General features: G+C 49.4%; 1 protein-coding gene and 1 long non-coding RNA gene across 2 annotated transcripts; one reads left to right on the top strand and one right to left on the bottom strand.

Moving 5' to 3' along the window:
- The first annotated feature begins 638 nt into the window (after positions 1-638).
- Positions 639-3,995, top strand: LOC100079940 (probable E3 ubiquitin-protein ligase TRIML1). Its single transcript, XM_029062683.1, has 6 exons — positions 639-1,058; positions 1,731-1,832; positions 1,942-2,161; positions 2,543-2,565; positions 2,763-2,844; positions 3,424-3,995. The coding sequence occupies exons 1-6, from the start codon at positions 639-641 to the stop codon at positions 3,993-3,995; spliced, it is 1,419 nt and encodes a 472-aa protein (XP_028918516.1).
- Positions 3,996-17,542: 13,547 nt separating this feature from the next.
- Positions 17,543-19,364, bottom strand: LOC114811284. The gene is made up of 2 exons (XR_003758945.2): positions 19,072-19,364; positions 17,543-17,870 (listed from the first exon to the last, which is right to left on the bottom strand). It is a non-coding gene; the product is annotated as an uncharacterized LOC114811284 (long non-coding RNA).
- Positions 19,365-25,631: the final 6,267 nt, after the last annotated feature.

Below are 25,631 nucleotides of genomic sequence, written 5' to 3'. Positions count from 1 at the left end.
CAGTGGTCAGGCCAGAGTAAGTGCTCAATAAATGCGGTAGAATGATTACTATTCATCCAGGACGGTACTAATCGCTGGCCGTGAGGTGGGGGGCGAGGCGCGGAGGGGTGTTACAATACATTTATTTTCAATAGAAAAGTACTCTAAACCTTCAGGATTCATGCTCTGGAATGTTGGGTTAACAATCTAGTGGGCGGAGAGAAAGTAGGTGGGTGTGGTCTGCGGTTCCAAAGTCAGATAAAAAGGTGGGAAACCAGGTCTCAGTTTTAGGGGATCCTGCTTGGAGGAAAATTCTTCTCACATAATGAAAGAGTTCACACCTTCCGCAAGCTGGGTAGCGGGGAGAGAGAGAGCGTCGACTCAGGCTGCCGACACGGATAAAAACGAAGTGCAGTTCGCCCTTTGGTATTTGAGCAGCTGGGAGTGCACCTCCAGAGCTGAGCCCCATAGCAGACGTCTGAAACCAGAGAAATTGTTGGTGCGACCGACTTCCCCTTCGCGGAGATCCACTCTCTCTGAATGATTCCTGGGATCTGCGACAAGAACAACTGTCTGGCTATCTTTTGACAGGAGGCAGGTCAATGGGCGATTGACAGCCCGGCTCCAGTGACTCGTCTTTGGCCTCTCTCCGGAGGAACATGGCTGCCATGGATCTGGCCAAATGCCTCCGGGAAGAGCTGACCTGCTCTGTCTGCATGGAGTACTTCATCGAACCCGTGACCATCGGCTGTGGGCACAGCTTCTGCCGAATCTGTCTTCTCCGGTGCTCAGCTGATGTTCAGACGTCTTTCTCCTGCCCAGAGTGCCTTGGGGTCTGCCAGCTGAAAGACCTGGAGATCAATAAACGTCTGGGGAGACTGGCAGTGATCGGAAAGCAGCTCGGACCTCACCTACTGCGGGGCCCCGCCGAGGAGAAAGAGCTGTGTGAGAGACACCAGCAATCTCTGAAGCTGTTTTGTCAGGAGGACGACACCACAATCTGTGTGTCCTGCTACCGTTCCAAGGAGCACGGGGAACACAGCGTGAGTCCGATTGAAGAGGCTGCAGAGGATTACAGGGTAAGATGACCACTCCATGGTCATCCCAAAGCAAGTGTTGAACGTCCAATTAGAATGGCTTTGCCTGGTGCCACGCTGTATTCTCCCTATCATTCATTCGTTCATCCATTCATTCAGTCGTATTTATTGAGCGCTTACTATGTGCGGAACACTATACAAAGCGTTTGGAATGTACAATTCGGCAACAGAGCACAATAACGGGCTCACAGTCTAAATGGGGGAGACGGCAAAAGAAAACAGAACAAAATAAAACAAGTATTCTGGCGTAAATATCATCAAGTTAAATAGAATCATAGATATATACACATCATTAACAAAATAAATTTAGAGTGATAAATAATATATGCAAACATGCACAGTGCTGTGGGGAGGGGAAGGAGAAGAGCAGAGGGCTGGGGAAGGGGGAATGGGGACTGGAGGAGGAGCAGAGGGAAGGGGGGGCTCAGTCTGGGAAGGCCTCCTGGAGGAGGTGAGCTCTCAGTAGGGCTTTCAAGAGAGTAGGTTTGGCAGATGTGAGGAGAGAGGGCATTCCAGGACAGTGGTAGGACGTGGGCTATCATACTCCCGAGGTCCGGGAACTAGCTGGGAGAAGCCCAAAGCAGCACAACCATGTTCCGAGTGTGCCAGAGACCTAATCCAAGGTCATCGACAGACGGCCGTTTTGCCTTTCAGGAGAGATTCCAGGAGCTTCTTCATCCCCTGTGGGCAGAAATCGAAGAGGTGCAGACTGTGCTAGCTGCAGAAAAAAATGAATTCAGCAGTGGTGAAGGTAAGGTTCTGATCCCATACGGCGGGGTCTCTTCTTTCCCATTAGCAGGACTAGGGAGGTTCGATATATCCCATGGTCTATTAATTCTCCTTTCCACCCCGACCTCTTTCCCAGCAGGAGGAGGTGCAGAAATGTCCGCAGAATCTCGTGTCCGACTTTGAGAAAATGCACCGATTCCTAGATGAGGAGCTCGAGTTGCGGCTTCGGAGCCTGGAGAAGAACGAGAGGGAGACTCTGCAGAAACTGAGGCAGAGCAAGGCGCATCTATTCCAGCAGAGCCGCTCTCACAGAGCTGGAGGAGAAGTGCCAGAGGGGGAGCATCGAGCTGCTACGGGTAAGAGTCCAGGAACTAGGCATGAGGCAAGATGGGGAGGGAGCCTAGAGAGGCTTTTCTGTGTTTCCAGTCTCGCTCGGAGCCACGTCAACCCTGCTCAGGAGGGTTCTCCAAAGCCGGATCCTGGTTGGTAGGACCTCAATTGCATCCCTAAGTTCCAGGCTCTGGACAAAGCTTCAACAGCCCAGGGGACGACAACACTGATTGACCAGAAATTAGGGTACGTATGTAATCTCAGGGTTCCAGCTCTTAGCTGTTGGAATGAAGCGGGTGCAGAGGGGATTGATGCAGTGCCCCCACGGAGATCCATGTTACAGGAAGGTGTGGATGGGGAACAGGTCGATAGGCTAAATACTAATCCAGTGTCTTCTTTCTCCTCAGGACACGAGAGGAGCATTGCACAGGTATATATGTTTTCTGCGCTCCTTGTGGACGATTCGAGAAATGAAGAGCCAAGGAATCCACGTACAACAGTGGGTCCGTAGGACCTTTTGGGAAGAGCACAAAGGTACTGCTCGGTGTGACGTACTGCGGCTTACGATGGATGAGAATACTTTATGACCAACTCTTTGCTCTCTCCAGAAGTGTGTTGGTGTTGCAGCAATGGCCAAAGGCCACCACGTCCTTGGAGCTGACCGCCTGCTGGATTCCTGGGATGAGAGAAATACTCAGCAGATATGCAGGTAATGATGGGCTCTTCCCGAGTCAGTCCTGTGGCAAATTTCACCCCAGATTCCTGTCTCAGACAGTACCCTCAGTGAAAGTCCCCGATTGGGACTATCGGGCTGTCATCTATCTCAGCCTTCATTATGCTGAAGTATGGACTGAGAGTATCATCCTGTTTAGATGCAGCTATATGTGCACCATATATGCACATATGATGCACCTGTGGGACCCCCAATCTGAAGGGCTGGGATTTCAGGTTCCCACCCGACCCAACTCTTGAAGGGTTAGGGATGTGAAATCCCAATAAAATCTTGGTTGGGTTCCCATGTGTGGTTTTCCCTTTTCCAACTGCTCTGGCGGAGGATACTATGGGAGGAGGTCTTCTCTTCCAGATTCCAGGGGGCTAAGAACACGTGGATGCTCTCACCGTTGGAGTGGAGACAAAGATGGCCGAATCCCCACCTTTCTTTCCAAACATGGACTGTGAGTGCTGCCTTGCACTGTCCCCCTCTCTACCGCTAAGCTCTCTAAACACCTGTGGGAGTCCGTGATAGCATGTGGTGTAATGAAATGCGACCTTTTCTCTCTCTCTGTAGTGGACATGACCCTGGACCCAAACATAGCCAGTCCCCATCTCATCGTGTCACAGGATCGGAAGAGTGTGACATTCGTCGAGGCCCCACAGGATGTGCCCGACCATCAGGACCGATTTGACAATTGTGGCAGCGTCCTGGGCGCCCCGGTATTCACTTCGGGGCGGCACTACTGGGAGGTGGAGTTGGGAGACAAGCCGGAGTGGGAGGTGGCAGTGTGTTATGAGTCGATGAGCAGAAAGAACAACGTGCCAGTTGCGCCAGGGGACATTTTTTCACTGATGGCCTTCCAGCCTTTAAGTGGGGCCAGTTTCTGGATCGCCTTCCCTTTCACCCAGCTCACTATGGCCCTTCCTATCCGCCGGGTCGGGGTTTTCCTGGATTATGAGGCCGGAGTCATCTCCTTCTACAACGTGTCGGAGAAATGCCTCATCCACAGCTCCCCTCCTGTCCGCTTCTCCGGTCCGCTCAGACCCGTATTCTCCCCTTGTCTTACCTTCGAGGGACGAAACGCAGGGCCACTCATCATCGGCCGGGTGTGCGAGCAACACCTCCTCAACCAAGATTTAGATTGACCTCCCCCACCACCCTTGCCTCTGCTTGATTAGACCAGACACACTCTTTAGCCCGGATAAGGCTAATCCTTCTAGTCCCACGCTTCCCCTACATGGCTTCGAGCCCCTTGGAGAGGGTTTCGCCCCGGGGAGTTAACTGAGGTAGAATTAAAAATGCAACAGGGATTAGTCCTTTCTTCCTTTCACTCCAGTGAAGCAGGACCGTGGTCTAGAGGGGGCATGGGCCCCCGACATCCATTTCCCCCCTCCCCTGCTTGTTGTCATACATCTTCCATTCATCTCCCTTCCCCTACGTGACTCTGGAAGACGTTTTCCCACCTGGTCCTGGACGGGGGCCCACTTCCGGGAAGGGTTCGGTGGTGCTATCACCAACGACCAGACAATGGCATCTCTTGAGTGTTTATAGTCCTCAGGTCATGGAACTAAACATTGGGAAACTAGAATGCCAAGGTTGATAAGAGCGAGCCCGGCCATCCAACTAGCAGTCAAAGCAATAGTAGAGGGATATAGCAAGTGCTCTGGGGGTGGGAACGAGAGGAGGAGTGTATCAAAATACTTCGGTGGTATGACAGGGCAGGGTATTGACAACGTCCATTTCAGGTACGAAACTCCAGTCAGTCTTCGAGTGAAAGCTTAAGTTCACAGTGTTCTGCATTGCTTTGGATCTGCAAGCAACTTTGGTGTGACCTCTTAGCTGTATAGGCTATGAAAAAACGACTGTGAAATACACAGGAGAAGCTCTCCTTCCAAAGTGACGGGGAAGGCCCCAGAGCCCAAACTGTTGTGCGGGCCCCATGTCAGCAGTACAACCCTCTACCTCTCTATATGCCTGCAAATACTAAGGAGGATACTTTTAATCTTCCTTCACACTCTGAAGAACGTCAGTGCTAGAAAGCTTTTCCTCTCAGGATCACCATACGTGGTTGAGTCCTCCAGATTCAGGACTGTTACGAGTGGATTGGGCAGTGCTTGGCGGTTCAAAAATGCCATCCCCGTCATCATCACTTATGATTATTTTATTATTATCAATTAAAATTTATTCTTATGGTTACTTTTTAGCCTCATCGTTTTTATACCCAACCAATCATTTCCTGGTACCAGGAATGACTATTTCTCTATTGAAAGGTTTCAGTGAAGAGGTCAGGAAAGCTTCCATCTCCCCCCGACTGTGAACAACAGTAAAAGAGCAGGCCCTCCATCCAAATCTGTACACACCATTCTGGTCATGTCACCTGAGGAATCAGCTAGCCTTTGTCCCCAAACCTGTTTATTCATACCTCTATCTTTAGCGGTATTTGGTAATGATGACATCAGGTCGGGGATAGCCTCGGCTCACCTGCCTCATTTAACCTACTTATCCAATTTTCTCACCAGATCTTAGAAATCAGACCTCACCGCATCGCTAAAATCCGTTCTTTCCAGCCACACTGCCACCACGTTAATCCAAGAATGTATCTTCAGTCCCATCTGCCCTACTGCATCAGCCTCCGAATGTCCTCCCAATACGAGGGCAGTTTCATGCGGCCCCGGAGGGGCCAGCCTGATTCCAGCTCACTCCAGGCTTCGGTACTGTGGATATCCTGGTGCCGGCGACTGTGTCTCTGACAAGAATCACATTCTGGCAAACCTCACACATAGGTTGCCCGGTTGGGAGAGCCAATATCCAGAAAGCAGGAGGGCAGTGTGAATTTAAAGACCCTGGAGGCACACAATAACACTCGTACCATCAGTTCCACTTCGGAATAACACATGTGACTTGATCCCAGGACGTCCTCAGGGCAAATAATGTGCCTGGTCCTTCTGTTGCCCTTCTACAATATAGTGGGGTCGTCATGGTGAGACAGAAGGGCAGAAAATCTCTGCTCAGCCCTGTAGGATTCAGGCGCTATTGTGGTCTCTGGCCCGGAGGATGATCTGCGTCTCACATAAAAGAGGTGTGAGCCCCCTCCATCAGTGAATGTTTGCTGCTCCTTCACTCCTTGGCCAGTTCCATGGTGTTTTTGCTCTAAGACAGGAAGCTTCCCTGCATTTTTACCCGCGGGGCTCACACCCAAGTCCATTAACCCTAGTTGGATTCTATGATAAAAATAATGAAAATGATAGTAATCATAAAATAAAGATAATAACGTTTACTAAGTTGCGTCTAGGTGCTCAGACTCAAGGGGGACAGGGCCTCTGTCCTACCTGATTAACCTGGATCCACCTCAGTGCTTAGAACAATTTTAAATAGGAAGGAGTAGGATTTAATTTACGTTTTACAGATGAGATAACTGAGGCAACTACAAGTTAAGTTATTGGCCCAAGATCATACCGGTGACTAGTGGCAGAGTCAGGATTGAAACCTAGGTCCCCTTATGTCCTTGTACAAGGTCACACCGCTTTCCTCTGTGATCAAAAGTTATACAGGACTTAATTTCCAAAGGTGGGGCTCTTTCATCCTAGTCAGGAAAATTGCACTTTGCTCCTGTAAATCCGATTTGTGAAATAGCTGTCCTGATTTACTGATAGAGAAACTTTCAACACTGACAGGTCCTACTCACTCTGGAAAGTCAGCAATAACACCCAAGAGGGAGGGGAAAGGAAATGCTCATGTGCTGGGAAAAGATAATCCTTGAAGAAGTAACGGCCAGCTGAACTCTCAAAAGAGGCCTGCTCAGAATTGCTCCAGCAATATCATCTCTTCTTATCACTGATATGAAATCCAAGGAGAAGCAGCATGGCTGAATAGAGATAATATGGGGCTGGGAGTCAGAGGACCTGTGTTCTAATCCCGGCTCTGCCAATTACTTGCTGTGTGACCTTGCAAAACTCACTTCCTCTGTGTCCCAGGTTCCTCAACTGTAAAAGGGGGATACCTTTCTCCCTTCTACTCAGTCTGTGAGCCGCATGCAGAACAGGGACTCTGTCCGACCTAATCGATTTTTACCCATGCCAGAGCTTAGAACCGTGTTTGACACATAGTAAACCCTTAGTAAATATATAAAAAATAGTACTTCCTGAGCACCTACTGTGTGGGCAGCCTGTGCCTAGGCGACTGATATTTTCTTATGGAGCATTTCTAATTTCCAGGCTGTTTCATTTCCAAATTCCATGTTTCCCAGAGTTTCAAAAAAAAGCCAGTTCCTGAGTTCCCAAAGAACCTTCCGAAGGTGAGGATCTGAATTTCCAGGGCATTGACTGTTTTCTTGTCAGTAGGCAAGAAAATCAAGGTATAGTAATCTCACTACTAATCGTAATCATAATAATGTTGGTGAAGTGCTTCCAGTGTGCCAGGTGCTGTAATATGTCTTGGAGTAGGTACAAGATAATCAGGTTAGACAGTCCTTGCTCCACACACAGCTCACTGCCTCATTTTACAGATGAGGTAACTGAGACACAGAGAAGCAAAATGCTTAGTACAGTGCTCTGCACATGGTAAGGTCTCAATAAATACTCTTAAATGAATGATTGAAATTTACCCAAGGTAACACAGCACAGCCGGGATTAGAACACAAGTCCCTCTGACTCCCACAACCGTGCTCTACCCACTAGACCATGCTGCTTCTAGAAAAGAAAGGAGTAATCAGGAAAGGTCGTAGTCCTTATAAGACCTGGAGGAATGTGGTAGATTCCAGGAAAATCAATGCTGCAAGCATCTATGGCTCCCACAGTGGCAAGACTTCCTGAGAGAGAAACACCTAGGAACACTCTGGAAAGAGCCAAATGGCCTAGACTAATGAAAGTGTATAACCACATAGTTCAGGCATGTCTGCCATGCGCCTATCAGAAGAGGGAGCACAGCAGGTAACACACCGACCTCCGAGGTTCTAAGGCAAATGGCCCTTGGGATGAGTATAGATGGAATGTAGGGATGATAAATGGTCAAACAACAAAGAGGCTAACAGACATGTGTTAGTGAAAATTATAATTGTGATTGGTTTTTAATTCTTACTATGTGTCAGGCACTGGACTAAGGGTTATAGAGAGTACATGCAAATCGCCTTGGAAATAGTATCTGGCCCATATAGAGCTCATAATCTTAATCCTCATTTTACAGATGAGACAACTAAAACCCAGAGAAGTGAAGCGACTTGCCGAAGATCACACCGCAGAAAAGTGGCAGAGCTGGGATTAGGACACGTGACTTTCTGATTCCCAGGTCTGTGTTCTATCCATTAGGCCGTGCTGCTTTCTATAGATGCGATAGATGTAGTAATGGCTGTTTTACTAGGGAAGTGAAAGACAATTTCTTGGAGCCAAATTTGAGTACTCATCCATAAGATCAGAATCAACAGTCTGCAATAGAGGAACGAGAACCAGGACTTTCCTCATTCTAGGGGCAATTGGAGACCAAATACAGGAAAACCCTCTCCTTGCAGTGGGTTTTGTCGTGCCGGATTGCAAGGCGATCAACCTGGGCATTTCCGATACCAAACAAGCATATCCTGCTGGCTCACCATAGAGGGGGAAGGCTTACATGACTGGAGGAGTTTTACGCTCTAGAAGCCCGAGTTCACACCACTACCAGAACGATATCGTCCCTCTCCTGGGCGGAGGTGAGGGTGGGAGACTCCCTCGCTGCCGGCTGCAAGGCCCTGACGAGGATATAAAGCCTATGGCCCGCTGGGGCTACAACGATCTATCTCCCGCTCAACTGACAGCTTCGGTTCTACTGTGTAGTCGTGCATAGGGTTGACCATGCATCGTCTCACAGACGAGACGAGTCAGCAGCAGGAGCCATGCAAGCCTCTCGGTTATTACCACCGATCCGGAGCTTTCTCCTTCTGCTTCCACGTGGATGAAGGCCGACCCCTGACCCCGCGCCCCAGAAAGGCTCGCCTGCTGGGGCGGAGCCACAGGAAGTGAACATACCGCACGGCAACCCTGGGCCTGCAGAGCCTCGTGCCAATAGGCCGAACCGATGGAGCCAGCAAAGGTGCTCAGTCTTCCCAGGAACCTGAGCCGGCTGTCTCTGTAGAATCTATCTGTCCATCGGCGGGGCGAGGGGAGGAGTCTAGGCCCGACCTCCTTTTTCTAGAGTTCCCATCATAATCACCAAAGAGCATGACTTTGTGTCGGACCTGAATGGCCAAATCCCGAACCTCCTAAATCATTTTTCTTAAAACATGCAGATTTCCTAAAACATTTCCCACTCTGCTCAGGGTGAGCTGTCTTGCGAAACATGACTTGAGTCAGAACTGGCTTAGAAAAAAAGGAAGGAAGAAAAGGAATAGAATAGGAAGGAAGGGAGGGAGAAAGGGAGAAAGGGAGAAAGGAAGAAAGGAAGAAAGGAAGAAAGAAAAAGAAAGAAAGAAAGAAAGAAAGAAAGAAAGAAAGAAAGAAAGAAAGAAAGAAAGAAAGAAAGAAAGGAAAGAAAGAAAGAAAAAAAAACTACAAAAATTACGAATTTGCTACTCTGTGCATAGGACTTCGAAATTGTTCGCTTGGGCCATTCCTCCCAGATCCTGTTCCTTCCAGATTGCATTCTCTCAGCTCTTCGGCTACCTTCCCTCCTCTCGAAGCTCCTCTGGGCTTCATCAGTGCAGGACTCATATCGACTACTTCTATTGGGTTCTTAAATGTGCCCTGAACACTGCTCACCACAGACTAAGTGCTGCAATGACCAGTATCGAACAGCACTGTACTCATCTCTGGGGAGTTACCATATCATTTTCCTCATAAAATCACTCTAAACTTCAGGAACTCATTCATGAGAATTTCATACGTTCTTGCATGCCAATTTCTCTTTTACAGCAGGCAAGACAAGGAAATCTTGGGCGGTCATTCGAGACAATTTGAAGATTCCAAGCAAGCATGCAAACGAGAAAGATAGAAAGGAAGGGAACAGGCCCAGGAGTCAGAGCCATTTGGTGAGTCATGAATATGTCCTCTTACTTCCCCATAGAAGATAACGTTGGTATTTGTTAAGCGCTTACTATGTGCAGAGCACTGTTCTAAGCGCTGGGGTAGATACAGGGTAATCAGGTTGTCCCATGTGAGGCTCACAGTCTTAATCCCCATTTTACAGATGAGGTAACTGAGGCACCGAGAAGTGAAGTGACTTGCCCACAGTCACACAGCTGACAGGTGGTGGAGCCGGAATTCGAACCCATGACCTCCGATGCCTGGCACCAGAGAGGTCACTGGTGCTGTATCTCCCTTCGTGGCCATCCAGTCTCTCTGAATGGTTCCTAGGGTCTGAGTCAGTAACAATCATCTGGCTACCTTCTGACAGGAGGCCAGTTAACGGGCAATCGACAGAAACTCTAGTGACTCGACCTCGGTCCCTCTCCTGAAGATCATGGCTGCCTGGATCTGGCCCAATGCCTCCAGGAAGAGGTGACCTGCAGTAATGAAGATGGGGCACGTGATAAGTCCTTGGATCAACTAGAGAGGAAAGGGTGGATTTACTGATCTCTTGAAAGTCTAACGTCCAGGATTTGGTGAGAAAATTCAGAGGTGGGTTGAAATTGTCAGATGATCCGAGGTCATCTTATGGAGTTAAGAGACACAGAGGATGGTGGCATTGTCTACAGTGGTGGGAAACACAGAAAGTCAAGAAACAGCAGCGTTTGAGTGGAACAAGGATATATTCTGATTTGGACATGTCAGAAACGACGGTCAGTTAATGTCAGCAACGACGGAAAGGGGTAGTTTCGGGTGGAAGAGAGGATAGAGTTAAAATAGGTGAGGACGAGGTTCTGATGGGCCGCCTGCAAAGAGGAGGGGATTGATTGGTGACAAAATGTCCCCTTCATGAAATGATTTGGAGATATTTGGCTCTGGAGGGATGAGCACCTTCCAGAAGAAGAGCTCCAAGCTTTGGACCTGTGCAGATGCTGAGAATCAGGCTGAACGCGGCCACTAAATGCAGCCCACTTGGATGTAACTGTCTGCTGGATGGGACACCCTTATCAGAAATGTCCACAGCATACTATAAAAATCAGGAAACCTAGATCTGGGAGGAAACTTTGGACGGGGCTGGTTCCATTGCGGCATCCATTCAAGTCATGCTAGTTGGCTGTAACGGAAAATCCCATTGAGTTGCACAGTCCTGCCATAACGGGACGGTCTAGAGATTCCAAAAAAGGAAGCAGACCATGACAGTCAGGTTTCCTTACTAAGTGGCTTATTTGGGGAAGTTACTTGCAGGACAGTCCCGGGTGGCGGTGGGGCACAGGAGACACACCACGCCCCTTCCTGGCTGGAGCCTCCCCTTTCTAGGTCAAGTGATGTCACCAGACGGCACAAACAACTTCCATAAGGTGTTTACCAGCCCTTCTGCGCTTGTCTAGGGCACATACCATAACATCGGCAGTGCAGCGGTGCTGTGGGATCTACACACTACACGTGGTCTGCACTATAGCTCACGTCCCCACCCCACCCCCGGGCAATGGTTAAGATGTCAAGGGTCATGGGGTTCTGTAACTTCACCCATCTCATTTGCTCCACCTTGATATTAAGTAGGGATAACTATCATTCATAGCAGAGGCGTTTTAAACTTCCACCTACACCAATGCTAGCTCTAGACCTATCCCGTGAGTGAACACAATTAGGAGGTGGTTATACCAATGGAATGCCTTCCTGGTCCTGGTCCTTGTCCATACCAGGGGCAAATTCAGACTGCAGCCGACGGGTGCCTGTTTACCTGGCCCCGGGCAAAAACATAGCCCAAGGTGCATTGTCCCATTTACCTTGCGGGTAGCCACGGCCACACATAAGGCCCGCAGCTCCACTGTGTCCCGCTCGGGGCCCAGTGGTCTAGGGTCGTCTCGGACCCGACCTTCAAGCCAGGCCAGTGTGCACCTTTCAAGCACCATTATGATTACACGACGCCTGGGGAGTCCAACCCCCTCGAAGGGGAGACATGGGACCATGGGATGACCCGGACACATCTATACACCGCGCTGGATCCTCATGTTGTTCCCAGCTAACTGTGGCAGAAGCGGCTAGCTGCCAAGAACCTGCCATGACTCACGTCCCCAAACCAGAGTTGAACAGGTCCCGGGTCCGCAGTCGTGCTTCGGAGTTGGTCTGGTTGCCGCTAAAGATGCGATTGTGTCCGGGTCTCTGGTCTTTCTGCAGGCCACAGACTGGCTATAGTGTTGTCTCAAGCTTGTAGAGCTCTCCTGTCGGTCCTTCGCAGGGGGAATACCCACCACCGGAAGCCCAGTGCTCTGGACACCCGCAGGTGAGCACACTCCCAGCAATCTTACAGATTCATCGCAGAGGTCATGGTAATCGCCCAGTGGAGGGAGCTACAGGTTCTAAGGCTAGATATACAGCATATAACTGCTTCTCAATAGCAGTCTATCGTTCTTCTTCCCCATTCCTTACTTGTGACCAGAACCCTAAAGGAATACGATCATCCAGCCCAGTCTGCCTTATGGCCCATCCCATGCCGGCATCATCGACATTGAAGTCCAGAGAGAACAGGACCCCGTGTATGCAGGTACCCAGGGCCTCTACCTGCGCTACCAACACCTTAACCTTTTTAAATGCCTGTTGCTGAGCAGGGCCCCATTCCCAGGCAAACTGGTCTTGGGACCCAAGGTCTAAGGGTATGCCGAAGAAAGCGTTAGCTAAGCCCAAGACCACATGCAGTGATTTTAAGTCAGGGGCTGCATGATGTCTGCAGTGCTGGGCAAGGCGGCGTGTATGGAAGGGGTTACCTTATTTAACTCTCGGTAATCAACCATATCGTGTCTTTTGCCATGTGTTTTTTGCACCAGACAAATCGCGCTGTTATATGCACTGTGGGCTAGGCGAACCGCACCTACTCATTCCAGTTTTTGCACCATAAGCGTGATTTCCTGGTGTCCTCCCGGTAGCCCATATTGACACGTGGCTACTGCACGCTGAGCTAGGGGGGAAACCACCGGGCTCCATCAGGTATGGACTCAGAGAGCCGCCTTCACCACTTGCACAGCAAACGGAATTCTCCCACTGTGGTCATCACCTCTAGGCCTCGCAATATGTTCACCCCTAGGATGTGTTCTGGAATCGGAATGTGCACAATGAGGGGGGCAAGCAGCCTCCCTGCAGGAATTGGGAGACAGCTTTCACTGTCACTGTCCTCCCGCCATATCCAACGATGGCTGCTCCGGGTCCAGGGCAAACAAAACACATTACTGGGGATTAAGGTACATTGATCCTTGGTGTCCCCCAAGGCTTGGACCTGTTGCCTGTCGGTGAGGGCCCAGGATATCACCATCTCTGTATGGGCCTCCGGTCTCCCACCAGGGCCCGCCCTTGGGGAAAACCATGGGTTTAGAGTGAGGTTCCGTGTCAAATGATTGCATTAGTGCCGAGCATGGGATATAGTAATCAATGGAATGTATTTATGGAGCACCTATTCTGAGATGGGCCCTGTTCAGTTGCGCGTGGAAGAGTCGACTAGATACAGTCACTGTGTTTACAGAGCTTAGAACTAACTATGTTCTGAGCACAGGACCAAGTTCATTGGAGAGGACATCAGGGTGAATAGATAATAAATGATGAAGATATGTCAGGAGTGTTATCATGTGGATCTAGGACCCTCACATTCACACTGTCCCCATCTTTCCACATATGAGCTCTCCTGATCAGGCACCTTATCGAAGAGTTAGCAGAATGTGATTCCTGCATGTGAAGAGGTCGACTGGGTGAGGATGTCCACCATCCTGAGGCCTGGAACAAGCTGGAACCCAGCAGTACATTCCAATGGGCCTTGAAACTGTTGTCGTTTTGGGAGGACATTCGAAGCGTGCTGCAATAGTGAAGGTGAAAAATATGATAAGTGGTTAGAAGAGCGTTGTAGCAGTTGGTCTACAGAGGAACGATTGGATTGTGCAATGTCGTGACAATGTATCTTCAGGATCTGGTGAGAGATTCAATATAAGGGTTGACTGAGGCAGCAGAGCAAAGGGTCTTGACAAAGTTATAGAGTTGTCATACAGAAAGAACGATAGCTTGATCTACAGTGGAAGGAAGTACAGACAGACAGGAGAGAGCTGATTTTGAGTGGGAAACAGAGTCATTCTGTTTTGGACATGATCAGTATCAGTAAGTGTCAGTAAGTATGGAGAGGAGTTGTTTTCAGGCGGAGGTGAAGGTAAAATTAACACAGGTGAGGAAGAGGTTGATATAGCACTTGTGCCTAGACAGGGTGTTGAATTGTGACAAAGGGTGCCATTTAGGACTAGCTTTCAGGAACTAGGCTCTTGTTTGACGAGTAATAATAATAATGTTGGTATTTGGTGAGTGCTTACTATGTGCCGAGCACTGTTCTAAGTGCTAGTGTAGATACGGGGCAATCAGGTTGTCCCAGGTGAGGCTGACAGTCTTAATGCCCATTTCACAGATGGGGTAACTGAGGCATGAGAAGTTAAGTGACTTGCCAAAAGTCACACAGCTGACAAGTGTATAGCGGGAGCAGAGTTGCCAACTAATTGCCCTGTGTGAAGACTGTTGAGATACTTTTGGTAAAGCGAGAGAATCACTGATAGAGCGATTTAGAGAGAGAACAGAAGGAAAGAGAGAAACAAAATGGAGATGGAGAGTGGAAAATGGGAGAGAGACAGAGATGCCAGAGAGAGAGCAGAGGGTGATCAATTCCAACAACAACAGCATCTTAGAAGAACCTTCTAGTACTGGAGATCGAGATTCACAGGGCACTGGCTGTGAGCTCGTTGTGGGCAGGAAATATGCCCTTGGTTTAGTCGTAGTCTCCCAAACCCTTAATAAAAAGCTTTGCACACAATAAACCCTCAAGAAATACGGTTGAAGGAATGAATTGCCTTCGTTGTCGTTAGTGGAGACAATCAAGAATTAGAAAAGAAAAGGAAAATAAGGGTAGATTCAAATCGTCATCATAGGCTAACACTTGTTGGACTGTGGAAGATTGCAGTAGAATCAATTCTACGTGAAGCTATAGCTTCCTTGGTGGCAGGCATTTCTGTGGAAGAACACTGAGAAATAGTTAAAGGGCAAATGCTGGGGGCAAAGGAAATGCAGATTCTCTACAACTCCCTGGGATTAATCCAAAACTCTTTTCTTATAGCGCACTTCAAATTTCCTCACCGTTTCCAAAAGGTCTTTCTTCCAGGAGAAGGAGAGTCAAGTAGGTTGGTGGTAGGAAGATTCCAGAAATAGCAAGAGAAGAGAGAGAAAGAGAGATGGAAAAGAAAGAATAGAGAGAGAATGGCAATTTGAGGGTGGACCTCTCGGGAGGAAAGTTGAGGTTTTGGATTCAAGGAGTCAGGGAGGTTGGGACGATAGGGTTCGAGAAGTAGACTACTTTCGACTGTGTCATCCTGATTAATTCACCTTATTTACCACCACCCACCACTCCACCTTCCCAGCGCTGATGTATGCATCCTTAGTATATTCATTCTATCATTACCTAGACTGTAAGATCATTGTGAGCCGAAAATCTGTCATATTGTTATGTTCTCCTTCCCAAGAGTTTAGAACAGTACCCTGCACACAGTAAGCGCTCAGTAAATAGGATTGACTGATTCCTTCCTTCCTTTCTTTCTCTCTTTCCCTTCTTCTCTCCTTCCCTCTTTCTTTCCTTCTTTCTATCTTCCTTTCTTCTTTCTTTCTTTTTTCATTCCTGACTTTTTCCCTTCCCTTCTATCTTATTCCTTTTCTTCGTGTTTCCTTTCTTTCCAAGCCAGTTCTAACTGAATTCACACTTCGCAAGAGAGCTCACCCTGAGCAGACTGGGAAATATTTAACCAAAACTACTTATGGGGCAGGTTCAGGATTTTGCCATTCAGGGCCAAACCTAAGTGGTGCTCTTCCGTGCTTATGATGGGAACTCTAGAAAAAGCCGTTCGAACCCAGGCTCCCCTGCTCCCCGCCGATGATCAGACAGTTTCCACAGAGACTGCCCGGTAGGGCTGCCGGGCGAACCGAGCGCCTATGCTGGCTCCATCGTTTTGGCCTACTGTCCTGAGACTCTGCAGGCCCAGGGGCGGCGCGCGGGATCTTTGCCTCCCGTAACTTTGCCTCAGCGGGCACGAGGGTCCTCGGGACCTCGGCCCATCGCTTGTGACCCTGGAGGCTCCAGCACTTCGGGCCTTCCTCTGAGGTCCCCGGATCCTGCAAAGGCGCCCGATCGAGTCGCTGCGGGCGAAGGCCTGCTGAGGCTTCGCTCCGGATTTGGTCCTGTAGCCCAGCGCCGCTAGGCACCTCTGCCCACCATCGGACCTTCGAGGTTCTTCGCCTCTCATACTGGAACAGCTGCTTGGGCCGCGGAGGCCGCTCTGCAGCGGGGGCTGCCTTTCTCGGGCGTACTGGCAGGGGCCAGCCTTGGGCCGTGTGGAAACAGAAGGAGAAAGCTCCTGGCCGGTGGTAATAACCCAGAGATCTGCACGGCCCCTGCTCCTCGCTTGTCTCGGTAAGGAGAGGCTGCATTGCCGACTCTGTGCACGACTTCACAGAGGAACCGGAGCTGTCTAGGTGAGCGGCAGATAGACGTTTGGAGCCCTTCCAGGCCACAGGCTTTACATCCTCGTCGGGCCCTTGTGGCCTCAACGAGGGAGAGCGACGTTTGTAGTCTCCCACCCCCCAACCCCGCCCAGGAGAGGTTTGACGTCATACAGTTAAGGGTGTGAACTCGGGGTTCTAGGGTGTAAAACACCTCCCGGGGCGTGAGGCTACTCCCATTGCGGGGGGCATCTGGACAAACCTGTTTGGGATCGGGAATGCCCAGATTGATCGCCTTGCAATCCGGCTCCACAAGCCTCTCTATCAGGAGAGGATTTTCCTGTATTTGGTCCCCAGTTGTTCCTAGAGTGAAGAGAGCCCTCGTTCTTGCTTCTCGCTTAGGCAAAGGGTTGCAGACACAGTAATCTCTCTTTAAGTGCGTTTTTTAATCCATTTACTGATCACCTGCTATGTGTCAAAAAGAGTTCTAAATTCTGGCGTCGGTAAAAAAATGATTAGGTAGGTCACACTTCCTGTTTAGCATGCGGCCCACGGTCTGAGAAGAAAGGAGATGAGATATTCCCCCTTTTACTGTTGAGGAAACCGGGGCACAGAGGCAAAGAGCTGAGTTGTCCAAGGTCACACCGCAAGTAAGTCGCAGAGTTGGAATGGGAATCTGGGTCCTCTGATTCCCAGGCCCAAGCTATTTCCATTCAGCCATGCTGCTTCTTCATGACATTCATATCTATGATAAGCAGCGATGATAACACCGGAGTGATTTTGAGCATGCCCTTTTTGAGAGTTCTGTTGGCCATTACTTCTCCAAGGGATATCTGTTCCCAGCACGAGGCATTTCCTGTCCCCTCTCTCTGGAGTGGTATCGCTAAATTGTCAGAGTTTTTAGGACACGCCAGAGATTTAAATTCCCCTCTCAATCAATTGGGGCAGCTATACCCCATGTCGGAGTTTCAGGCTCAAAATGCAATTTTCCAGAATGGGATGAAAGACTCCCTCTTTGGAAATGAAGCCCTCTATTACTTTTGATCATTGTGAAGCTGCATGGCCAGGTGCATCGGGCGGGACTGGAGCCTGTGTCGACTACCCGTCCCCTCTACATCGATTGTAACGGAATACACAAGAAAGAGACGGATAAATCCAGGTTGACGGTTTATTTAGAGTGGTGCACAGGGGCCTTACCCAGAGAACAATTCCTGGCGGCCAGAGGACATGGAGTGATCGCACTGCACCCTCCTGACAGCATGCACTGCCTTATATCCCCTCTGGCGTGCCAAGAACAAAGAGGGCCCTGTTTGGGGTGGCGAGGAGGCATCGGCCAACTAACTCGATGCTCAATTCCAGATATCCCTGGGGCCCCAAGATTCGCGAGACGGTATGTCCGTTCAGTCTTGTTACTACCGTGTGGCCTCCTTCCTCGGGCAGGTCCGTCATTCTCCCACCAGGGGTTGGCACTACACTGGCGCTCTGCAATTAACGAGGCAGAATGGGGCGGGGGTCGGTCTTGACTTTGCTAGCTCAAATGATTCCCACGGAATCTGACCATACACTCCAGCCCTTCAAGGATATCACCCGTACAATACTAACGCGTTCCCTTCTTCCGCTAAGATCCCTAATCGAATCCTCAGGGGTAAATAATAATGTTGACTAAAATAAGCGTTCAGTGACCCTGGTCATTCCTGCAGAGGTCGTCTGGAACATGATGCTGCAGCAGCAATATACCCCGCATATACTAGAATCACGTCTACTATTAAAATGCTTACTGTGATGAGTACAGGACGCCAATGAGGAGGCAAATTCGTTAGCCCTGTAGTGAATGAATCAGTCTTTCCAATTTTCGTAATTGCCCCCACTGCCTGATTCGCTTGGGCTAACCCGGCTGTGACGTTTTGGGTATTATCCGGGATCTATGTACAGCACTCTGGCCCCATCAGGGCACAAGTCACTCCTTGATCTGTAGTTAAAATATCCAGCGCCATCTGGTTGTGGAGGACAACCCTGCGCATATGCTGAGTTTCGGCCATGAGCCAAGCCACCCCTTTATCAGTGGCACTCATAGAGGTCGTAAAGTTAGCTAGACCGGTCCCTTCCAATTTCGTTTTGATGATTTCCACTTAGGGAGGCATGACCTCCAGGGTCCAATCCCACCACTTCATGCTCCCTCCTCAACGGCGGCGTACACTTGCTAGGTTAATGGGGTGACCGCGAAGCTTAGCATAAATGGTATCCTGAGAGATTGCATACCCCAGAGTACAATGCCTTGTCCAATTATAAGGGAGATATGGTCATAGATTGTGACCACACAACCATTGCCCGTGATACGGGGCCTCATAGGCCGCCATAAGAACGGGTCTTTGTCACCCTGTCCACTCGGTGCCACGCACTTGGTGGATAATGTCACACACTTCTACGAGTAGGTCCCCCATTGGTCTCTGGATCGGGTTGTCATTTTCCTGCTCAAAGCAAAGGCAGGCTTTGGATTTTAATGCGTCGGCCTCTGGTGCGATCCAGATCAATCCATCCCATATGGCATTGGGGCCCTACACGTGGGTGGCATCCCCACCCCTGTAGTTGCGTCTGACAAGGTCTAATGCACGCTGATGGGATACAGTATGATTGAACACACCAGTGTCTGTGTCCGATAATTTCCACAAGGTCCCATGCTTACCCTCGAGCAATGTCCACCGCTGCCTCCTGTCGGTGGTGTTGCACAGGATCAATGTCCACAGGAAGTCTGAAACACTGGAAACTGGCATGGTGTTATATACCCAACAATCGATCGATAATGGCTTCGAGTCACATACAGCTTGGCTTGTACCCGTTCCCAACTCAGGAATAGCAGTAGCTTGTGGTTATAAGCATGTTAGGGAAGAGGAAATAAGTGCCTTGAAGGGACCAATACCGGCAGGTCCTGTCCTTCAATCAGAATTTTCGAGGTGGGGTCGCTCCCCTCGCCTAGTTGGAACCCCGGAAGCGGGCACGCCCCAGTCTTGTGATATCATACATGTCGTCCCCACCCCCCAGCCTCCTCCATAGGGGTGCACCTATTCTCATTGGTTGCGTCCCACAGCTAACTAGATACGATAGCGGTGCGCCCTTGGTTATCACTGATTCCCCCTGATAGTGGTATTCTTGCAACCGTGGGACCCGGCTGACCACTATCTCCGGACTCCAGGTGAGCCCCACCACATCAGGTACATCCAGACCGCACAATAGGGGCAGAACCTCCCAGGTCCAGCCCCACCTGATTTCACATTTACTGGTCTGAACGTCCCCGGGGGCAAACAACCTTAGCACTCCCCCACCTATAGCTGTGGGCAGGGGTATCCCCGGACCTGTAACATAAACATCCCATAACGTAGACGCGGCGGCAATGGTGTGACCAGTCTCTCATACAGGGTGGTCCCACCCTCATTTACTTTGGTATTGACCAAGAGTATAGCAACCAGCAGGCGAGCTGTCCAGCCATCCAGCGGTCGCAGCCCCTCCTTTAGTAGCCCCTTGTTTCCTTTTGATTAACCCAACGGCTTGTGGATTGTAGGAGAGGCAGTACCTCCATTTGACATTACCCCGATCCTCTAATTCCTGGGCCAGGTCCTTTCTCGTTTGCGTGCTAGTCTGCTTGCCTGCTTGCTCGGAATCCTGAAATGATTTCAAATGACCTTCCAAGATGTCCTTGACTTGCCGATTGTAAAATCGAAATTCACATGCATGAATCTAGAAAGTTTTCACGCATAAGTATCTGAAGCTTAGAATGATTTTCCGTGGAAAACGATATTGTAGCTCTCCCAGCTAAAATCCTTGTTACTGTGTCAGGTAGAGTACTTAACTTGACAGATACTAGTTGATGGAAAACTTACTGTGATACGAACACTGTGCAGGCGCTTTTGAGAATCCAATAGAGGTAGTTGATATGAACCCTGCACTGATGGCCCCGAGAGCAAACTGTGTGCTGAGCACGGGACCTAGTGAATGGGAAAGTACAACAAGGTAAGTAGTAGGTGTTGAACATGTGTCACGAGTGTTAGCGTGGGCCTCCGGGCCTCTCTTGCTCTTTTGTTCTTTTTTTCCCAGTATCTGAAAATTTCCCTGTCGCTTCCTCTATGGGTATTACCTCTGACCTGACCGTGTGACTAGAACCTCGCCACTGATATAAAACCCCAACCAATCAATTTATAAAACACGCCTAAATCGATCGGGTAAGGTATTATATTACTGACTGGGACGAAAAAGGGTGTTTTAACTCTGGGAATTCAGTCCTGTACTCCTGATGGAAAGAATGGCTGATGGAGGAAGAGGCGGGGAGGTGAGTTCACACATTATGGAGGATTGTCGCATGAGTGGGAAACGGCCTCCCTGGACTAGATGTAAGCCTGGGCTTACCTCCATTCCAGCGAATTCTCTTTCCTGCCATTTGAGCGAGAGGGAAAATTTCTACATCACTGGAAGACTTTCCAGATCCGAGCCCGAGGACATCCAGGAAATGATCACCATTCAATTGGTGAGTCCAGCCCCTCGGTGGACTATTTATTCTTCTCCACAGGGCCGAGCGCCCTCCCGCAGGCAGGCAATCGAGACCCAGAAGCTGCAGCTTCAGATAGAGAACCGAGCAGGACCACAGTGAAGAGGGAAGCCAAGACCTAGGGCAAAGCCTAATTGAAAATCTCTTCCAGCAGCTGCAGCCGGAAAAAACGTTCCGGCAAGAAGGGGTGCAGGAATGGGACAAACAGCCAAAGACCCAGGAAGCCGCTGCAACTGTGAGGCGAGAAGCAAAGACAGAGGGGGTCAACCAGATCGACACGACGAAGACCAGAGACTCCAGGCCCGAAGATGATAAAGCTGCAACTGTCAGAGAATGAAATGATACTGACAGTGGGAGCGAGTTTGGGGCTTTGCCTCCCCTATCTGTCTGTCCTTCCTACCACTGTAGATGAAACTATCGTTCTCTCTGTATGACAATTCTATAACGTTGTGAAGAGCCTTTGTTCTGCTGCCTCAAACAACCCATATATTGAGTTTCACACCAGATTCTGAAGATCTCTACGACATCACTACAATTCAATCGTTCCTCTGTAGACCAACTGGTACAGTGCTCATCTAAGCACTTACATTTTTCACCTTCACTACTGCAGCAGGCTTCTAATGTCCTCCCAACACGACAACAGTTTCAAGACCCATTGGAGTGCACTGCTGAGATACAGCTTGCTTGTTCCAGGCCTCAGGACGGTGGACATCCTGGCCCAAACGACTTCTTCACCGGCAGGAATCATATTCTGGTAACTTTTCGATAAGGTGCCTCATCAGGAGAGCTCCTATATGGAAAGGTGGGGACAGTGTGAATTTAAGGGTCCCAGATCCACATGATAACACTCGTGACGTCTCTTCATCAATTATCCACTCTGTTCTCCTCTCCCATGCACTTGGCCCTGTGCTCAGCACATAGTTGGTTCAAATCCCCATCAGCGCAGTGACTACTTCTAGTCGACTTTCCCATGCGCCTCGAACAGGGCCCATCTCAAAGTAGGTGCTCCGTAAATGCAGTCTATTGACTACAGTATCCCATGCTGGGCACTAATGCAAATATTTGCCATGGAACCTCACTCTAAACATCGGGGACTCGTCCTCGGAAATCGGGATTTCACACCTGAGATAGCAAGGAGAGAATGGGATTTGGTGGTCGACGGCTTCCAAGCATGTAAACAAGTAAATCAGAAAAGCAGACAGAAAGGACGCAAGTCTGGAATCTGAGGACCTGGGTTCTTCTTCCCCCGGCATTACATGTCCATTTCGTGACACATGACCATTTTGATTTTCGAACATTTCAACCAAATTAACAAGTCAATTTTGTGACCACTTCTGTAAATGGATTCCCCTTCGCTGTGTCTGACTGTAAAATGGAATTAAGAAATGAACTGTGTCCAAATTCATCATTTGAGATCTACCTCAGAGCTTTGTACAGTGTCTGGCCCATTGTAAATACTAAATAGAAAAAAATCAAATGCATTTTCCCTCTTGATTATAAGGTCCTCGTCAGCCGGGAACGTGTCCACCAACGTTGGATTGTACACTTCCAAGCGCTTGGTACAGTCCTCTGCACCTAATAAGCGCTCAACAAATACCAATGATGATAATGATTAATGGAGCCTTGATCGTGAAATCCAGAAACCCCCTAAATAGGAAAGATCATCCGCGCCCAGAACGACCACAGTCATACCAGGGAGGTCGTGAAACGCAAGCAACCATCACTTACTAGAGGGGAAGAAAAGCGGAAGATGCCTTTTTCGTTGAAAAAGGACACTCAGTCCAAACCGGAAGAAATGTTACAGCGGATAGGCTAGGAGATCAACAGAAAGCAAGAGAACAGTCCCCCTTAATAGGAAAAGAGCTACCAAACCTAGAACATCCACGGTAAATCAGCGCTGTGGGGAGACTCCAGAAATCCCCACTTGATGGAGTGGAAGAAAAACGGCAGGTGTCATTTTCTTTGAGGCGGGACACTCCTTGAAAAGCAAGAAAAAAGAGGAAGACTAACAGGTGAGGCGATGTCCAGAAAGCAAGAGAAAAAGGAAACCAAATCAAAAAAGATAGCAAGGAAGAAAGCAAGAGAGACAGCAGGAAGGAAGGAAGGAAGGAAGGAAGGAAGGAAGGAAGGAAGGAAGGAAGGAAGGAAGGAAGGAAGGAAGGAAGGAAGGAAGGAAGGGAGAGAGAGAGAGAGAGAAAGAAAGAAAGAAAGAAAGAAAGAGAGAGAGAGAGAGAGAGAAAGAGAGAGAAAGAGAGTAAGAGAGAAAGAAAGAAAGAAAGAAAGAAAGAAAGAAAGAAATAAAGAAAGAGAGAGAGAGAGAAAGAGAGAGAAAGAGAGTAAGAGAGAAAGAAAGAAAGAAAGAAAGAAAGAAAGAAAGAAAGAAAGAAAGAAAGAAAGAAAGAAAGATGGAGAAAAGAAAGGATGAAGGAGGGAAAGAAAACAAGGTATTTGATACAGTGTGCAGAATGCTGTGCTTAATTTGACAATTTCAGCTCAAAATTCCCCAGACCTACCCGGACCCTTCTATGGACTCACGGCCTTCGTTTCCACACCTCTAAGCCTCCCACCACGAAATGACCTCCTTCCTCCTTCCCACGTCCATCGACCCCTGCCCCACACCTCAAATTGGTCCTTTTCCCTTCCAACGTCATCATTCTCAGGACACAATGACTTCCTTCCAAAAGGTCTAATTTTGCCATTCCCACTAGTTCTTATTCCCAACAAATTTCATCTCCCAGCCTACCCTTTTTTCCCTTCATCCTGACATCCCAACTTTCACAGAGGACATCCCCAACCCTCTTGCATCTAATCTTCTTTCACCCCAAAGTGTCCTGTTACCTACACAATCCAAATCCGTCAAACTATCTGTTGCTCTAAATACCCTCTTCCACCTCTCCCTCTCTTTCTCTCTCTCTCTGAATGGTATCTCTGGAGTAATTCTACCACAAAACTAGTTGACAGATATCCTCCAGGCTACAAGGTTCTGTGAAAACAGCCATGAAATTTGAAATGCTCCAAATCCAATTGCTTAAATCCAGTGCTCTGAACAGAGTAAATAGTTTCTTTTGCCATTTGACGACTTCTGGATTACTCCTACGTATGGTACCCGGACTGTCAAAGCAGAAGTTGCAGAAAAGGAAACATCTCAATACCTGTGCAGTGGTAGTTGTGCCCTGGCTCTGACCTGCCATTAGTTACAAGGCCGAGTCATGCACACTGCTGCACTCCCACTGTTGGGTTATGTGCCCTAAAGGTGTACAGAAGGGATGGTAAACACTTTATGTAAGTTGTTTGCGCGTTCCCTTGACGTCACATGGCCTAGAAAGGGAAAGCTCCAGACAGGATGGGGCGTGGTGTGTGTCCTGTGCCCCGGAGCCACCAGGGGCTGTCCCCGAAAGTAACTTCCCCAAATAAACAACTTATTAAGTAAGCCTGACCGGCGTGATCTGCTTCCTTCCTCGGAATCTCTAGACCGTGCCGTTATGGCGGGACTGTGCAACTCAACGGGATTTTCCGTTACAATTGGAGAAGTCGGCAGGATTCCGAAACTGGAAACATGGGGAAATCCCGGGATGGTTGTGCACATCTATTTGGGCAGCGGTGGCCCAGGTGATTGAGAGGTGGGGCCCTTCACGGGATTACGGGGAGGGCCCTAAGACCCCTGCTGAGTTGGTAAAACTGACGGAGGCAGCGGTGGCGTCCCAGTCCAAACAATGGCGCCGAGGGGCTGCGGCTGCGGCCTGGTCCCTCTTGTGGACTGCTTGGAAGATTGCGGAGGTGCAAATGCGGGCAGAGGCCCGGGGTAATGTACTAGAGGGAGGAATAACTCAGAGAAGTGACTAGTGGGCCCGGAAATGGGACTCGTGTGCGTTTACCACCCTGCTAGGCTTCAGATGATCGGAAAGGCTTTGGGAGCAGGGGATGAAGTTAAAAGAACTTCGCATGTAGATTCGTGTGTTTGGAGGATCGCAGAATGCTCCGCTCACGGGTGCGCATGATTCTGGCGCGCCCATGTGGGGAAGGGGTGCAAAGACCTGGGAGCCTTGGGAGGCAGATAGTGAGGATACTGAGCAGGAAGACGAGGTGATAGTAACTGCGGGGGATGGCAGACCCTGCACTACTCTGTGCCCGTCGAAGTCACGCCTCATCTGAAAGGAGGTTTGAGGGACAGTGTGTTGCTGACGATGGGGGAGGGTCTCATGATGCCACCGAGAAGAATGTGACCAGAAAGTATTCCACCCCAGCAGAGCTGATAGACCTTGGATCTAGGTTCCAACAGAAAGGGAAAGAGACTCTAGCTGTCAGGCGAGTGCGCCTACAGGGATTGTTGGGAGGATCTAAGCGAGGTGGAGCAGTTCTGTCCGCAGGATAGACCGAGAGGACACAGGAGCTAAACCGAAGTTGGGGCGGGGGGCGGGGGCGGGAGGGTGAGCCGACTACAGAAGTGGATCGATCCTTTTCATGCGGGAACCCCGCGAGAAAAGATTGATAAGCAACCTCATGTAGTGATAGAGAGCTTGTCTTAACGGCTACACCCTCCACAGCAGTTTGGACCCTTAAATTCAGCCCAGCCGCCGGCTCCTCCCCCCGGGATGGCAGAAAAGGGGGTAGGGGGTGGGGGAAGAGGGCTGATTCTCATCCCAACCCCTCCCCTATGGGTAGACCCATGGTTTTCCACAAGTGCAGGTCCTGGTGGGTTACCGGAA

This window comes from Ornithorhynchus anatinus, chromosome 4 (genome assembly GCF_004115215.2).
Source record: "Ornithorhynchus anatinus isolate Pmale09 chromosome 4, mOrnAna1.pri.v4, whole genome shotgun sequence".
Taxonomy (NCBI): Eukaryota; Metazoa; Chordata; class Mammalia; order Monotremata; family Ornithorhynchidae; genus Ornithorhynchus; species Ornithorhynchus anatinus.
The sequence above is the reverse complement of the archived record's forward strand: the minus strand, read 5'-3'. Positions and strand labels throughout refer to the sequence as shown.